The sequence below is a fragment of the Aspergillus novofumigatus genome, assembly GCF_002847465.1.
Source record: "Aspergillus novofumigatus IBT 16806 chromosome Unknown P174scaffold_6, whole genome shotgun sequence".
NCBI lineage: Eukaryota > Fungi > Ascomycota > Eurotiomycetes > Eurotiales > Aspergillaceae > Aspergillus > Aspergillus novofumigatus.
The window spans coordinates 2,463,988-2,480,056 of record NW_020194279.1 but is presented as its reverse complement, the minus strand read 5'-3'; the positions used below and the strand labels follow the sequence as shown (position 1 = coordinate 2,480,056).

Here is a 16,069-nt window from a genome sequence, read left to right as displayed (position 1 = left end):
TAGAGAGCAGATATATAAACACTCAGGGCAAAGCCAACACAATTCTATATTAAATGCCAATACTCCAGTGGAGCCTTCTATATATCTATAGTACATTATTGTATTGACAAATGCTTTAATTCATGCCTCCGCTCGAGCCTGCTTCTGCTCAATTGCTTTCCGGGAGTACTTCAAATCAGCAGCTTCCCGCCACCGCGGGCCATAGATAACCGTCAACCACACCAGGACACCAGCGAATACCAGAAATAGGGCAGATATGGTATTGAACCATCCGACACCAATCGACTGAGTCGCAGGTAAGACAACGCCGGTGCCCAGTGCCGCAAACACATACCGAAAGACGTAACTGCTGGCGACGACTTCCGCGCTGCGGCCATGCGGTTGCATCACATCGAGACAGTAGGATTGAAGGCTAGGAAAACAGAACATTTGCGCCACACCCTGCAGGAACATTGCTACCACGGGCACCGCGATGCCACCAGCCTCTTGATCGAGTGTCCAGCCATAGACCAGGAGACAACCCGGTGTAACGATACAGATGTACGGAAGACAGGACCGGAGTCGGTCCTCCGAAACGCGCTGCCCATTGCGTTTTTTAATGTATTTTTCCACGGTGTAATCGGCCCAGCGGCCGCCCACGAAGGTGCCGGCCAGGTATCCGCAGCCTGGCGCGAGATAGAAGAGACTAGCTTGGATTGGGCTGGACAGGTGAAAGCGAGGGTTGAGAACGTATCGGATTGGCGTCAACAGAGCGTATTGGTTCCAGACTAGAGCGCCGGCTGCTAGACCGGTAATAAAGATATTCGGGTGGGAGAAGGGGAGAAGGAGAGCACGTAAGGGTGAGATGCGCTGCCATAGCATTCTGGTCTTCTTCGGATGACGGTGGCCCGCAAGCTCGGCCTTTGATGTGTACGGAATGGTCTCTGGGAGGAACAGGGTGATTAGCAGGACGGCTAGGCCGGTCAGTGCGGTCAAGAGCCAGAAGATGACTCTCCAGTGCCTGAATGTGACCACAATACCCTGGATTCGACGATGCATGTTAGCGGATAGGGCGACTAGGTAGACTCCATGTTCTCCTCAAGAGGTACAAGCTTACTCCTAGAAATGGACCTAGAGCAGGGCCCGTCATACTTCCTGATAGGAACCATGCCAATGCAGTGGCTCTGGCCCGAGGCTCGTAGATATCCCCAATTGCAGAGCTTCCCACCACGAGGAATGACGTGCCTTGTAGGGCAGTGAGAACTCGGAATATAAAGTATGCAGGAAGGTTGGGAGATAAGGCAGTGGCGGCCGTGGAGAGCCAAAATAGCAGCCCGCTTAGGATAAATATCTGTAGGGATCTGCAGTCAGACAGAGAACTGACACCACTGCAAAGGTTGCATCGGGCACACTTACAGGACGACGACCCCATACCTGGCTGAGAGGACCCCAAAACAAGCAAGAGACGGCCATTGACGCAAGATACAGCGCATTACTGGCATTTATCATGTCCCCTGTGGTCCCAAATGTTGTTGCAATCTCCGGAACAGCGGTTAGGATAGCAGTGGAAGAAATGGGTGTAAGAAAAGCACAATATGTCAAAATAGCCACGATGGCTATCTTCCGAGACGGGGAGAACCGCAGGTATTGCTCTGCATCTTCCTCCTCATACTCATCTGTCTCCGTTGAACTGTCATGGTTCACAAGGTGACTTTGTACTTGAACAAGGGTCTTAGGTGAGCTAGGAAACGAGCTATAAGAAGAATTCACCCCTTGAGGGCCCTCTACGGGCAGCTGGGTCGTAGAAGAGTCCAGGGAGTAACTGTCAGACATGGTTGTGTCTTCTGATCTGGACCAAAGTACCCCGAGCATTGTGCACGACGATTGATAGGAATTGAGACAGTGCAGTCTTGCAAGTACTGGAACAGATGCGTTCGATCTTCTGGACACAAACAATCGACTCCGATGTATTGAAGAAGGCTTCTCTGGGCATCTCGAGTGAGACAATCAAATGTCCGGGAGGCCCAAAGGGTGGTTGGGTCCTTGAGTACATGAAGGACGCGCAACCCATAGGAAAGATATGGAAAGGGAGAGCTCGCCACGACAAACAAAGGTACGAGACACAGCTGTCGAGCATCTTGACGCAATGTGCAGTCCATGACCTTCAGGGCACTGATCAGACGGCTGCCACCTAGACCATCGGGCATTACGCGTCGCAATGCAATGAGTTCAATTTTCAGCCCGGCCCTCATCACGTTGATGAAGCACGCAATGGCTAGAGGCCTTAAGGATGTGAGGTACAGAAGCTCTCAGTAGCTCGATTTGGAAGCACTACGCAGTCTTTCTCAAATATGTTATGATATTCGACCCACGCAGAGACAGCTGAGGTAAACAGAGACCCAATGATCCTCTCCAACGGTGGATACGTTGATGGGCCACTATATGCTTCGGGAGAGGGCCCGGATGCCTATAGCTTGGCCAGGAGTGGAAACATGATCGACAACGCAGAACAACGGGGCTGAGGCGTGGCCAACAGCAGCCCTGGTAAATCCCATGAGGCCGATCCTCAAGGAATGCGTGATACGCATCATCTCATAGAGAGCTTGCATAGTGTTACACCATACGGTCAACTGAGAAGAGATGCACTAAGCTCCGGTTGGAGCCTATGTGGCGTACAGATACGCCTGTCGGCGAGCATCTCGTGGCCAAGGAACCGCAATGGACGGAAGCGTACATTCCGTCAGCAAAGGAGAAGCAGGGGAGTTGGAATGACTTGTTTTCGACAATAAACCATGGGTCAGATTGACAATAATGAGGTATCTCCTTTGCATAGAGGTAGAAGTTCAGCATTCTGAGCATCCGTTACCTAATCAACCTTGGCGATCACCCTTGGTGGATCAAAGAAGGGATAAGCGACTCAGGGAGGCCATTCCAGAAACTGATCGACCTGAGAATCCTGACTCCTAAAACAGGGACCCTTTGGTTTCTAATATGCTCATTTGCGATTGGTTCTCTACTTGATGATATATCTTCGGACCCGTAGCAGGCAGGGTAGCAAACTTGAGTTGAGAAGCAAGGGTAAATAGGGAGTAAGGTAGCAAGCATCCATAATGACGAGGCTTCCGCTTCCGTTGTTCCCAGTGTTAACTTTCAACTATCGTTAGACATCCCTGGGCAGTGCAGCTCATCAGAGATGGTTGAGTCTTGAATCTGCGAATTGGCCTCTGAGATGGTATGATTGTGATTATGGTTCTGAAGTGAGATTGTGATAGCGCTTGCTGTAAGTCTTTCAGCAGAACTCCCATCGACTTGAATCCTATAAATAGACTGGACATTATGAGCGCCGGCATCAGTATCAAATGCTTTTAGCTAAAGAGAGGCCGTTTGTGACTGAATCTGCTTTCCGCAGCATTCCAAGTTATGATGTATCACTGCCCTTGATTGAAAGCAGAAACAGGTCGCCAAGTCATCAGATAAGATAGCTGGTTAACTTGTCTTTTTTTTTTAAGCCACCACCAGCCACTGATGTCTGCTGTCTTTCAGTGTAGAGAGGTACGCGTCCCCCGAGAAAGGGGCGTAGATAGATGATGCCTTTGCCAAGGTCGACACAGTGGCGGGAGGACCAGGTCATTGGTCGATCTGTGCATCTTGAGACGCTGAAACTGGAGATGGGAATGATGATGAGGATAAGCGATGCAGAAGGAGATGTCGTTATTGGTGATGGCGCATGCGGGGCAAGAGTTCGACCGCTGAAGTTACGGAGATGGCCATGACGTCGCAGCCGACTCCCCTCTTGGCGGTCGTTGTGTTGTAACTTGTGCCCTCTGAAACTCGCCAGCAAGCAATTAATTTATTTTGGTGTCTCTGGTAGTACGTAGTCTATTGCTGGAGAGCCCTCTCTTCTTCTCTTCATCCCCACTCAAGCTTACTTCTTCTTGGTCTCTAAATAATCTTTCCATTAGCGTTTGCTAAGTTTTCTTCTTGGACTACGTGGTTTTCTTGTCAAACACACAGCGGTATACCCAACATGAGCTCCAGTAAGGATCCACAGTCTGCCATTCCCCCTGCAAGCAAAGGGTCCTGGTCCAGCTTCTTGAAGGTGAGTTTTGACCTCGGACGTCCACTCTTATGTCTTCTTCGACAAATTACCGTTGAATGGGTTATCCTAACCTCAATGTTTTGCTAGTCGATCGCCTCCTTCAACGGAGATCTTTCCTCGTTAACCGCTCCTCCCTTCATTCTTTCGGGCACCTCTTTGACGGAATACTCTGCCTACTGGGCTGAACATCCCAGTCTGTTTGTGGCTGCGGCCAAAGAAGCTGACCCTGAGAAGCGAGCATTGGCTGTTCTGAAATGGTTTCTCAGCACGCTGCGCCAACAGTATTGCTCTCGCAGTGAGAAGCTGGGCAGTGAGAAGAAGCCTCTGAACCCCTTCCTGGGTGAGCTTTTCCTCGGCAAGTGGGAAAATGATCCTGATGCCGGGGAGACTACCTTGATCAGCGAGCAAGTCAGGTTCGTTTTTCCTTAGTTCGGTCTCGGCTGCGACCCCGTACTGACCCATAACAGCCACCATCCCCCTGCCACAGCCTATGCGATCACCAACGAGAAGCACGGTATTGAGGTAAGCCAAGAGAAATTAAGCATGTGGATGTAATTGATTAGAATCTTACCATGATTTTCTCGCTAGCTACAAGGATACAATGCGCAGAAGGCATCCTTCTCCAACACCATTCAAATCAAGCAAATCGGCCATGCCTTGCTGACAATCACCCCTCCATCCGCGGACAAGAACGATCCCGCCCAGAAGGAGCGCTACCTCATCACACTCCCCTACTTGCATGTCGAGTCCCTCATCTACGGTACGCCGTTCATGGAACTGGAGAGATCGACCATGATCGCCAGTAGCACGGGCTACATCGCCAAAATCAATTACTCCGGCAAGGGCTGGCTCAGCGGCAAGAAGAACACCTTCAACGCCGTGCTCTACCACGAGAAAGACGGGGAGAGAAAGCCCCTATACACCGCAGAGGGACAATGGTCCGACACATTCGTCATCAAGGACGCTCGCACGAACAAGGAGATCGACCGCTACGTCGCCAAGGACATGAAGACCAGCCCGCTGACCGTCGCCCCTCCGGAGGAGCAAGACCTATGGGAGAGCCGACGAGCCTGGCGCGACGTCGCATCCGCCATCGAGCGCGGTGATATGGACGCCACCTCTCTCGCCAAGTCGAAGATCGAGAACGCTCAACGCGAGCTCCGCAAAGTCGAAAAGGCCGAGAACCGGGAGTGGGAGCGCCGGTTCTTCAAGCGCGTCGATGAAACGGTCGACGAGGAGTTTCAGCGTCTGGCCCGGATGGTCGGCCTGACTTCACTCGAGAGCGATAAGACCGGTGGCGTCTGGCGTTTTGACAAGGAGCGCGCCGCGAATGCCAAGCCTCCCTATCACCAGACCGGTGGCGAGGGACTCGGAGTGTCCGAGTAAGCCTCCAATCTTGCTAGTTGTTACTACATGAATGGGCTGTCACACACATTCATACAGTATTCACTATGCACTCTGCGCTATGCACTATGCCACAGTGGACGTTGCGAATATAGAATCATTAATCGTTTTTGGGTACGTGGGATCCGTTCATCGGTTTTGTCTCTCTCCATTTTTAGGAGTTCCGATTCTTGTATATAGGAAGGTTACGCAGTAGTCTTGAACACTTAGAATCCACAAGTTGAGCAAATCAATCCATCTCATCATTTCTAACTTTCTTACTCCCTGAGAATGCCAGTCCATCAGAGAACAAGTCATTCTCGAACCCTGAGGCCCCCAAATCATACAAGATCTTTCTCCGAAGTGAATACCAGAGACGGTCGATACCTGCTACGTAGATATGCAGTGGTCTGCACATTGAACCCGGACCAACTCTGCTAATGCTACGGAGTACAGCTCTCATCGTACCAACTGCCTACGATCAAAGAATCAGACGAAGGAAAATCATATCAAACGCCATCCCAAATCATTTCAATTCATTTCCTGTATTTCCCGGAGCCCCCCATCCCTTGTCCTAATCCAGTCAGAATTGCATAAATGTAGTCCCCAAATGACACCGGATAAGTAGTACAGGAAGGAAGCTGGAAGTATGCAAAACAGACGCACATAAGGAAAAGGGAAAACAGACGGCAGCTTTTTTCTGTCATGAACAAACATCAAGTGGAAAAAAGAGCCAGATTGAGGAAATAGAACTGGCAATCTGGAATAATGGATGAAAGAGAATCATGCTTGGATGGGAGAAAACTGAACCGGCAATTCTGAAACAACAACAGCAGAGATGTGTCATGAACCGTCAATGATGATAACAAAGAAAAGGAAATATGCCTCGCATTTTTCTCGGTTGAATACAGTATCATCAGCATATCCCTGCGTAGCATATCAAATCCTGGAGGAGAGCTGACCGAGCTCCCCTCGTCGAAAGTAGAGATTACACGTGGATGATGGCATAAGAAAGGTGACAGAACACAACAGTGCAGTATAGGAATTTTTTTGACCCAGGCATGCCGCCTCGTAGAAAATAGAGAGAAGAGGGAAGAACAAGTTCAAAAGAAAAGAGCATGGTGAGGAAAAAAAGTATGATGTAACAGTAAACATTCCCATCAACCAGAAAATGATGCGAACGCCTTGACCCTTTAATGGCCGTAATTGCCTCCCCAGCCACCGCGTCCAGTATTTCCGTAATAGTTAGCGAAACCTGCGCCTCCGTAGTTACCGTAACCGGTAGCCTGGTGGTGTGTCTGGCCTGTGGCACCAGCCTGGTGTCCGCCAAGTCCACCCAGTCCACTGCTGTACTGGGGGTTCAGATGAGGGTATCCACCGAATCCCTGCTGTCCCTGCTGGCCTTGAAGAGGGGGAAGGCCAGTCTGCGCCTGAGGCTGTCCGGGCACACTGTTAGTGGCAGAGCCGGGACGGTTGGCCTGCGCCAGGGAGGGCTGGGCCCGGCCGCCTTAGGTGTCTCGAAGCTCTTCGTCTCCTCCGAGGTCACCGGAGGCTGCTGGGACATGGGCTGGTTTTGGCCGAAACTAGCCTGTGTGCGGCCAAATACGTCCGACATGCCCGCGGCAAAGGCGTTGGTGCCAGCGGCGGTCTGTTGGGTCTCAGAAGGCTGCGTGGATCCAGTGCGTCCATAGACGGAGTCACGGCCGGGAGCAGATTGGTTGAAGCTACCCGCGGTAGCAGGCGAGGAGGAGTGGTCGTAGGAGAAACCGTGCGGCTGGCCATACATACCAGCCTTGCCATATGGGCCATACTGATTGCCGTATCCATACTGAGTGCTGTGCGGCATGTAGTGTTGGTCATCATAGCGGCGAGCATCGTCGTACATGGGTCGGTTTCTTCCGTACTGGTGCTGAGTCATCTGGCTCATGTACGAAGCATAGTGAGGGTTGGAGTAGTAGGGGTATCCGTAACCGTACGCATGAGCGGCACCTTGACCAGGCATGTGCTGCGCAGTTGGGGTTTGAGTAGCGGCGGGGAGGGTTGGGTTCGGGGTGTTGTGACCGCTGCTAGGAGCATCGACATGGCCATAGCGGCTGGGAGGCTGAGTGGTGGGAGCTTGGGGCTGCACCTCAGCGCCGGAGACACCGAAACCAGCCGCCGCCCTTTGAGCCACAGAGGCATCCTGGGACTGGCCGTAGGTGCCATAGTAGTTGTAAGGGAGGCGCTGGTCAACAGCGTAGAAAGGAGAGTATTCGCTGCCGGATGTGACAGTGGGCTGGACGGGGGCCTGGTTTGCGAATGGCTCCTGCACTTGGGGTTGAGGCTGGGTGACCTGCTGAGAGAACGGGTCGTAAGGCTTCTGGGCCTCGGTATAGCGGGCAAAATCGGTGAAAGAGGAATCGGCAGCGGAGACTTGTGGGACAGGAGGAAGTCCGGGAGCCGGACGGGAAACAGTAGGAGTCTCGGTGGACGGCTGGGCCTGAGTGGAAGGAGGTAGAGAGGCACGAGGGGCGACGGGAGAGTGTTGAGGGGGCTGAGCACGGGTTTCAGCGTTTTCTCTGTTCTCGTCAATATCGACATCGGCAGCATCGCCGTTCAGACCCATGCTGCCAAACTGCACAGCCGCACGATCAACGGCGTGGTTTCCAGGCATGACTACAGCTTCTTGCTGTTCCATGACACGACGCTGCGATCCGGGGGCCCGAGCGCCGGACTTGAATACACTCGAAGGGAAGGCAGCTTGAGCAGCTTGACGAGCGGGGGTAGAGACAGCCGCGATGCTGTTGGCATCAAGCGTGCTGCCCACTGTGCTAGTCGCAGTGGCTGTGGGAGCGGGAGGTGAAACATCGGGGATTTGTTCGAGGTTTGTCTTGGTCAGACCATCCTTGGGAGGAGTGATGTGTGAAGTGGAAGGAGTAACCGGGACTTCAACAGGCTGCTTAGGAAGGACAGGTTCAGGTCCTTTCTCGACGGGAATAGGTACAGGAACAGGGACCGGGGCAGGAGCGGGGCGGTAGCAGCAGCGGGAGCTGGAGCTGGAGCGGGTACGGGGGCAGGAGCAGGGACAGATTCGGCTGCTTTCTGCTCCGCTGCTGGCTCAGCGGCAGGCTGTTGTTCTTCGGCGGGAGCGGGAGCTGGGACAGGCGCAGGCGTAGGTGTGACTGCGGGCTTCTTTTGCGGAGGCGGCGCAGGCTTTGCGAACAGGCTCGCCCAACCTTTCTTGGTGCCATCCGGCATTGCGTTGGCCTTCGGGGCCTCTTTGACAGCGTCGGTGGTCGTATCGGCGTCGACAATGGTAGTTCCGACCTCGATCGATTTCTCGGGAACGATCGTTGTCTCCACAACATCCACCGTGGCAGTGACAACGGGCTTCTCGGCGCGTGCCCCGTTAGCACTAACAGCTCCAGCTCGGCCGCCACGGCCACCACGACCACGATCTCCACGGGCACGTCCACGACCCTCGAATCCGCCACGTCCACGGCCTGATCGAACGGAACTTGTGGTTGCCTCGGTCGGGGTGCTCTGAGCCTCCTTGGCCTTGGAGCGGTTCCGGTCGGTCGTCTTCTTTTTCACCTCACCCCACTGTGAGACGTTGCCTGTTGAGATAGAACGACCAAAGTCAGAGCCAATTCCAGTGAACAGCAGACGTAGAGACATGAGATACAACTCGGGAGATCAGTGATCATACCTTCAGTAATGCGCTCAATAGCATCCTCGAGTACGCCGTCGGCATCTTCCAGAGCAAAAACGAGATCCTCATCGGTCCAGTCAGGGAACAATTCCTTCAGTGTGGGCAGATCGTTCGAGTATTTCTTTTTCATCTGACCAATCTCTCCTTCATCTTCGAATGTGGTCTGGTCTGAGGTGTCTGCCTTGGCCGATCTGCTGCCTCCGCGACCACCTCTGGAGCTATAGCCACCTCGACCACCACGAGCGGATACTCTGCCTCGAGAGGCAGAAGGCCGTGTTTGAACTTCAGACATATCTTCTGGTAGTGTTGATGTATCTCCAAAACGGAGCAATTAAATAATAGAGGAGATTGAAGGAATTTCCGACGTCGACGGTGGGGACGACAAAGTGTGGCTGACCTGAACGGGTAAAAAGAGGTCGTCGGTAGTGGAAATGATCACAGCTGCACCCTCACGAGAGGACAGCAGCAAAACCACGGGCACAAGGGCCGCCGAATCCGGGGAGACAACGGGGGAAAAAGGGAAAAGAGAAGACGAAGGACGGAGGAGGAGGATAGCTGAGAACAGGAAAAAAGAATAATAAAAAAAGGGAAGTTATTATAGACTTGTGGGAGGAGAGGAAGAAGTAGAGAGAGTGGGAAGAAGGGAGGGAAGAGATTAATTATTGGGACTTGGATCAAGATCGAAATGGCAGGGAACGAGACTTTCTGCTAGTAAGGTAGAGAAGGTTTGGGCCGGCGTGTTTCTGAGGGAGACAGCTGAGCCTGAGGCAACAGCCGATCTTTTTGCTCCTTTAGCGAGTAGACTACTAGATAGATATGGGGGAGGCTCTATGGGATGAATTCATCATCTACATAGCCTTAAACTTAGAGATGAATACAGCTAGCTATTCTATCTCTGTTGACTATAATTGTCTAACTGATTGTATCGTCATCAATTGAGCTACTATTGACTACTCTACATCTTAAAACCCTCCTTGATCTCCATTTTGTGGACAGTTTCGCCTCTCTAACCCTTTCCTCCTCTTGTGTGGCCTGCTTTGGTCTGGGTATCAGGAAACCATTCCTCATTCGCTGATCCTTCTCACCGCCCCCGTTTTTGCGCTTTCAAGGCGCTCAGGTGATGTTCGCTGCCTGAGGCTCGGAGTTCCCTTGGATGCTCCGTTTGAACTGCTGAGGGACAAGTTGAGCAAGAACTGAGATATTCCACTCACAATACATCTCCTCCATCAACCCCACGGCAGCAGAGTCAACATGAAGGGGTCGTCATTGTTCAAATTTAGCCCTTTCGCAAAAATTCATCAACCTCTTCCTCGTACGCCAAGAGAATCAGCGCAATTACTGAACGCCCTTACGTCCTCCTTCCGTCGCCAGCTTGATCGAGAGTACCCATCATCATCATCCTCCTCCGCCAATAACGATGAGACCGGCGACAATCCATTATCCTCCGTTCATGCGACCGACAAACATCTGAGGACTATTTTGGAGAATCCTCTTTTCCGAGTCACTCCCTCAAATGCAGCTAGTCCTGCCCACCAATCCGGTCTTGGACCACTTCAGGAGCAGAAACTGGCGACTGAGCCTATGACAGTCTTCGATGAGTTGGTTGCCTCGGGTTCTGTTAATAAGACCGCTCTGTTCAACTGTTTGAGGGCCCAGCTAGTGCTCGCCAGCGCTCATACCGGCGATGGAGTTGTAGACGCGATGAAGAAGTCTAAGGCTGGTTCCAAAATCGTGTCCTGGTGGTACGCATCCGATTCGGAATCCAGGAAAATGCTATTCACGATACGATCGTCAACCGTCACACTCCTAAAATTCATGGTCGCTGAGGGGCTACAGAAAACGGCGATGGCCTGGCTGGCAATGCTATTGAACCGTGACCTGGGTGGTACTGACGGTCGCATATCGGAGGCCATGGCCCAAACCGTGGCTCGCAATTTCCTGCTCGACCTCTTGAAAGCTGAGATTCAGTACGGAGAGGGTTTGGTGTCGGCCATGAGATATTATTTGGAGGCGAGCAGGCTGCCAATCTCTACAGATTACGAACTCGGCCTTGTTCAATACAAGAAAGCGCTACTAATGCCTGCAGCCGGGTTTTTGTGCCGCGCAGCCATGGAGGATGAGCAATCACAGCTCAAACAGATGCCTCTTGAGATGTACGATGAATATGTGAGGATTATCGCTTCATGGTCTCTCAAGTCGTTACTACTAGCTTGCGTGCCTCTTTTCCACCCAACCCGACCCGACGCCACCCGCTTTGTGCAATTTACAGAGAGAATATCACGAGTTCGGCTCACAACATGGCCCAAGACGAAAAAGGAGAACTTTGTGCTCTATGCCATTACCGCCATTCGTATCTTGGTCGATCAGCAAAAATTCGCGGAAGCTTCATACTTGGCACGCTTCATTCAGGAGAATTTACCAGAGAAGATTGGCCAGGACTCAGCATCCAGCACGTTTGATCAAGTCTCAGCAGAGGAGGAAAACCTATCCAACCTCCTGGGCATGGCATGATTCGCATTGGCTCACATGTTAATCATGTCGAATCAACATACACAAACACGTAATCCATCGGATTCCGGCTAATCGGGAACATTGGAGTACCGTCTTTCCAGCATCGTTCATCGACGTCATGGACTTTTGACGATGAGGGACGCACTTCACGCGAGAAAGCGCCCATCTTGTCCCAACTCCGCAATTGGTGCTCCACTCTGCCGCACTAATGCCACCCTACTCCTCTTCTTGGCATGCTTACCTACAACAAAGAACATCAGGAAGCGCCGGATTACGCCAGAGCTGCAGGCCAGACCCTGGTGCTGAGCCCCGAATTGCATTCTGGTGTTGCGTTACTAAATCCAGCATCCGCTAACATGTCGGGGACAAAATAGAACAAATAACCGAGAAAAGGCTAGCGTTCTCGAAGATCTTAGTCAACGTCGCACGCGCAGCCTCCTCTCCATTCCTTCCACAGTTTGTCATCCTTGACCTCTCCTCATCGGTGATACACTGTTCCAGAATCATCTATCCTAGCGATCTCAGCTATAGTGATAATCAAGTCGCTTTTTTTTCGAGACAATTATATCGTCCCATTCCCCATACATGATTGAAGCACATATAAGTAACATTAGCAATCACAAACATGGCTACGGAAAATAACTCTGGCGTTGTAAACGGTCACCCCAAGCAAGGTATGTCCAGGATACAGGGCGCTGTCTGACCGCCCGAGTTAAACCTCAACCACGTTTAATTACCACCCTAAGCGTCCAACAGAGCAATCAGACGCTAATGGATATCGCCAGAGCCTACAATTCAGACCGAAGCAGAAGTCAACGGTAAATCGCTGGAGGATACTGCTAGAGAGGCCAAGGGCGACAGCCGTCCACGAGAGCGTGACCAAGCGCTGCCTGCAGAGTCCGTCCCCGATCCAAACCAGAGCAGCTCGGAAGGAACCAAGTCTGCTGAAGACTCCAAAACTGTCGATCCTTCAACTTCTCCAGAACAGGCCCTCGCTGGGGCTGTGACTGAGGCTCAACCGCCATCTACCGCAGACACAGCGCAAGTTGGAGACAAACAAGAGCACAACCCGTCTTCGGCACCGGTCAATGATGACAAAGCTGTCCCTGAAGAACCTACGGAACCTGCACGTAAGAAGCAGAAAATTAACGAAGGGAATGGTGTGGTCAAAAACGGTCAACCAGCTTCCACGGCCGCCGGTGACTCGACCTCGAATGCCACTCGCAACGGTGAGCAAAAGTCAGGGCGCTCTAAGAAAGTGAAAGACGCAGTGAAGCGTATAGTTCATACAGATGGTATCGGGAGTCGGACCCGCAGTCGGACCAAGGCTGCAGCGACCTGAGCTGCACTCCTTTGATTTTCGGGCTCTATTGACATTCATGGCCTAATATTGAACGTCTGCCACGAGACAGTCTCCTTCGATTTCTCTCTAGCGGTCTTAGCAATGATAATGCAAACTGGTACTCCTGCGTATCCATAGTAAGAGCACGTAATTATCACTTCGATATCTGCGAGTATATTCTGATCGAGGAAATCAGTAGTACTTCAACTCCATGTGTCAATCGTGATAAGTAATGTTTCGACGTATAAACGAAGTCGTCTAGAGCAGGTACAAGCGCAATTATCGTGACGAAGCAATCCCAAGACTTCTTGAGAAAATCCGATATCGGCCGAGGCGTTGTTAGTCAGGTACCTCAACCCCAACCCCACGCTGAGTCACACGGAGCGGATCAACCGCTAACTTATCACTGGAGGGGAATGAGTCTGTGTCATAGCTCCAGTAGTCATCGTCCTAATTTCACTTTCCATATTTTAAAATCTCGGTTTTGTTCTTTTCAAGAAAAGTCAATTTCTCTTCGAGCACTCATCAATTGAATTTCACAGTCATGTCGAGCAATAAGATCTGGTTGCGCGCTGAGACCAAGCCCGCCGAGGCTCGGTCTGCCTGTGAGTTCTACTTGCTCTTGAGACAAATGCCTGTTCATCATGGCATTTTCAATCCGTAAATCTTCGAATTGCATGTGCTAATTCTATGAAATGTAGTGACCCCGACTACCTGCAAGGCCCTTATGGATGCCGGCTTCGAGGTGACTGTGGAGCGTTCCACACAGCGGATTTTCGACGGTGAGAATAATGTCCCCTGATTCCTTCTGAGGCCCAATCGCTAACAGAACTGGCTTTGTGACAGATAAGGAGTTTGAGCAGGTAATTCGAGATTCGGACATGATCCCTTCTTCGGACGACATTCTCACGCACTAGTTGTACAGATCGGCGCCCCCCTCGTCGAAGAAGGCTCATGGGTGAAGGATGCACCCAAAGATGCCTATATCCTGGGTCTGAAGGAGCTTCCCGAAGATGATTTCCCCCTTGAGCACGTTCACATCTCCTTTGCGCACTGCTACAAGCAACAGGCTGGTTGGGAGAAGGTTCTCAGCCGGTGGCCCCGCGGAGGCGGCACCCTCTTGGACTTGGAGTTCCTCACAGATGACAGCGGACGCCGAGTAGCTGGTGGGTGACGACTGTTTCTGCTTTGGATGAATGAATTAGTGACTTACTTTCGCCTACAGCTTTTGGATACTCAGCCGGTTATGCAGGTAAATTATTCCGGTTTGCTATGCGTTGCATATGGGGGAATGCTCACGCTGTGTACAGGGTCTGCTTTGGCCGTTAAGAACTGGGCCTGGCAATTGACGCATCCTGAGGGCGAGCCCCTTCCTGGCGAGACTCCCTACGCAAACCAGGACCTGTTGATCGAGTCAGTGAAGGAGTCGTTGGAGTCTGGCAAGAAGCAGTCCGGCCGGCCACCCAAGGTGCTTGTCATTGGAGCTGTGAGTCTGCATCCGATGAGCTGAGGTCTTCTCATTGTACTGACCAAGTCTAGCTTGGACGCTGTGGCAAGGGAGCCGTTCAGCTGGCCAAGGATGTCGGAATTCCCGAGTCCGATATTATCCAGTGGGATATGGAAGAGACCAAGAAGGGTATATTTTCATTTCTCACTTGCAGCCATTGTGCCTGCGCTGATCTAGTTTTCTAGGTGGTCCCTTCAGAGAGATTGTCGAGGATGCAGACATTTTCATCAACTGCATCTACCTCTCCGCTAAGATCCCTCCTTTCGTCGACACCGAAACTCTCTCTTCTCCTAACCGCCGCTTGTCCGTCATTTGCGACGTGAGCGCCGATACGTATGTTACTCTTTGGACTCTTGGGAGAAACGACGTTCTCGCTAACATTCTGGTCTTGTCTTACTCAGAACCAATCCCAACAATCCTATCCCTGTCTATTCCATCACAACCACTTTCGACAAGCCCACAGTCACTGTTCCCCTTTCCGAACGGGCCCAGGGCCCTCCATTGAGCGTGATCAGCATCGACCACCTCCCCTCCCTCCTTCCTCGTGAAAGCTCCGAGATGTTCAGCGAAGCCTTGCTGCCGAGCCTACTGCAACTCAAGGATAGAAAGAACGCTCGTGTCTGGAAGCAAGCAGAGGACTTGTTCAACGACAAGGTTGCTAACTTGCCCGAGTCGATCCGCGCTTAAGTTTGTTCTCTCAACGCGGCCTTCCGCGAAAGGCCCACCACATGGGAAATCTGGACGCTCTCCCAATCTATAGGTTGATCGCTTGGGGGAAGCGATGACTTTTGTATATGCAGTAGTGCGTCACGAATCTCTGTTTAGAAAGACTACTACAATAGATGGAATCAATGAAAAGTTTCTGTTGAGACAAAACGACTTGTGTTCAAGCGATTTTGAGAATTGAGTCTTCTATATTCAGTCAGTTCAGACGATGAAGGAAACCCAGTCATTCTAAGTTGATGATAGTCCTGCTCTATTTTCAACTAAAATGTCCAAATATCTCAATTATGTTGCCGAGAGACTGTTAATCTGCTTGACTTGCGCCTTTTAATTCAAAGTCACGTTTCGATCATGCCATGTCTCTGAGAGGCTTAGATCCAGCACTATCAAAAGGGACACCATCACCACCCAACTACACTCGAGTTACAACATTTATCCTTCGAACTTCTCCGATCCGGCTGATGGAGTACAACAAGTGGACAATTATTAGGATTGCGTATGGGATCATCAAGCCCTATTGGCGATGATCTCCTTACCATTTGCTCAGGGGCACTATGGTTCTGCAGATCAACACCACTCAACTGACCCCGATGATCTCATATTGGTCCACGAACTGCTGGAGCACCGGAAGCCATGGTATCCTTGAACATGCTCCTATTTTGTAGTCGTCAGGCGGACTTAGGATCTCCAGTGCGGTGGTTTCAGACGCTGTTGACGGTCGCTTGGCGTGGCAGGTTCTCCGGCCGGACTCGGGAGTTGAAGAGCGAAGAGCGAGACGACGAAGATTGATCAGATTCCAGCATTCCCTTATATTGTTGCCTGAATATTCATTTA

General features: G+C 51.5%; 5 protein-coding genes across 5 annotated transcripts; 3 read left to right on the top strand and 2 right to left on the bottom strand.

Annotated features, from left to right (window-relative positions):
* Window positions 1-120: 120 nt before the first annotated feature.
* Window positions 121-1,851, bottom strand: P174DRAFT_374108 (putative MFS transporter; the record flags this gene model as incomplete). The annotated part of the gene is made up of 3 exons (XM_024822558.1): window positions 121-1,020; window positions 1,097-1,330; window positions 1,396-1,851. 3 exons carry the CDS (start codon window positions 1,849-1,851, stop codon window positions 121-123), a joined length of 1,590 nt encoding a protein of 529 aa, XP_024680792.1.
* Window positions 1,852-3,836: 1,985 nt separating this feature from the next.
* Window positions 3,837-5,715, top strand: P174DRAFT_444236 (OSBP family protein). The gene is made up of 4 exons (XM_024828036.1): window positions 3,837-4,078; window positions 4,166-4,491; window positions 4,546-4,600; window positions 4,667-5,715. Exons 1-4 carry the CDS (start codon window positions 4,007-4,009, stop codon window positions 5,462-5,464), a joined length of 1,251 nt encoding a protein of 416 aa, XP_024680791.1. The 5' UTR covers window positions 3,837-4,006; the 3' UTR covers window positions 5,465-5,715.
* P174DRAFT_263083 (uncharacterized protein) lies at window positions 5,507-5,963 on the top strand. The gene is made up of 2 exons (XM_024821496.1): window positions 5,507-5,596; window positions 5,760-5,963. Exons 1-2 carry the CDS (start codon window positions 5,544-5,546, stop codon window positions 5,857-5,859), a joined length of 153 nt encoding a protein of 50 aa, XP_024680790.1. The 5' UTR covers window positions 5,507-5,543; the 3' UTR covers window positions 5,860-5,963.
* A 691-nt stretch (window positions 5,964-6,654) lies between these two features.
* Window positions 6,655-9,811, bottom strand: P174DRAFT_506149 (putative RNAPII degradation factor Def1; the record flags this gene model as incomplete). Its single annotated transcript, XM_024831292.1, has 4 exons — window positions 9,150-9,811; window positions 8,510-9,057; window positions 6,912-8,426; window positions 6,655-6,891 (listed from the first exon to the last, which is right to left on the bottom strand). The coding sequence occupies exons 1-4, from the start codon at window positions 9,442-9,444 to the stop codon at window positions 6,655-6,657; spliced, it is 2,595 nt and encodes an 864-aa protein (XP_024680789.1). The 5' UTR covers window positions 9,445-9,811.
* A 592-nt stretch (window positions 9,812-10,403) lies between these two features.
* P174DRAFT_462657 (saccharopine dehydrogenase) lies at window positions 10,404-15,199 on the top strand (the record flags this gene model as incomplete). The annotated part of the gene is made up of 9 exons (XM_024830150.1): window positions 10,404-11,615; window positions 12,463-12,958; window positions 13,509-13,610; window positions 13,707-13,787; window positions 13,923-14,171; window positions 14,316-14,491; window positions 14,545-14,641; window positions 14,698-14,845; window positions 14,914-15,199. The coding sequence occupies 9 exons, from the start codon at window positions 10,404-10,406 to the stop codon at window positions 15,197-15,199; spliced, it is 2,847 nt and encodes a 948-aa protein (XP_024680788.1).
* Window positions 15,200-16,069: the final 870 nt, after the last annotated feature.

What these genes read in the sequence shown, in the direction of transcription:
- P174DRAFT_444236 (XM_024828036.1), top strand. Translation starts at nt 4,007, where the DNA reads ATGAGCTCCAGTAAGGATCCACAGTCTGCCATTCCCCCTGCAAGCAAA. An exon ending in CCTGGTCCAGCTTCTTGAAG is followed by an intron (nt 4,079 to 4,165) that starts GTGAGTTTTGAC and finishes ATGTTTTGCTAG; the next exon opens with TCGATCGCCTCCTTCAACGG. An exon ending in TTGATCAGCGAGCAAGTCAG is followed by an intron (nt 4,492 to 4,545) that starts GTTCGTTTTTCC and finishes GACCCATAACAG; the next exon opens with CCACCATCCCCCTGCCACAG.
- P174DRAFT_263083 (XM_024821496.1), top strand. Translation starts at nt 5,544, where the DNA reads ATGCACTATGCCACAGTGGACGTTGCGAATATAGAATCATTAATCGTT. An exon ending in GAATCATTAATCGTTTTTGG is followed by an intron (nt 5,597 to 5,759) that starts GTACGTGGGATC and finishes TGAGAATGCCAG; the next exon opens with TCCATCAGAGAACAAGTCAT.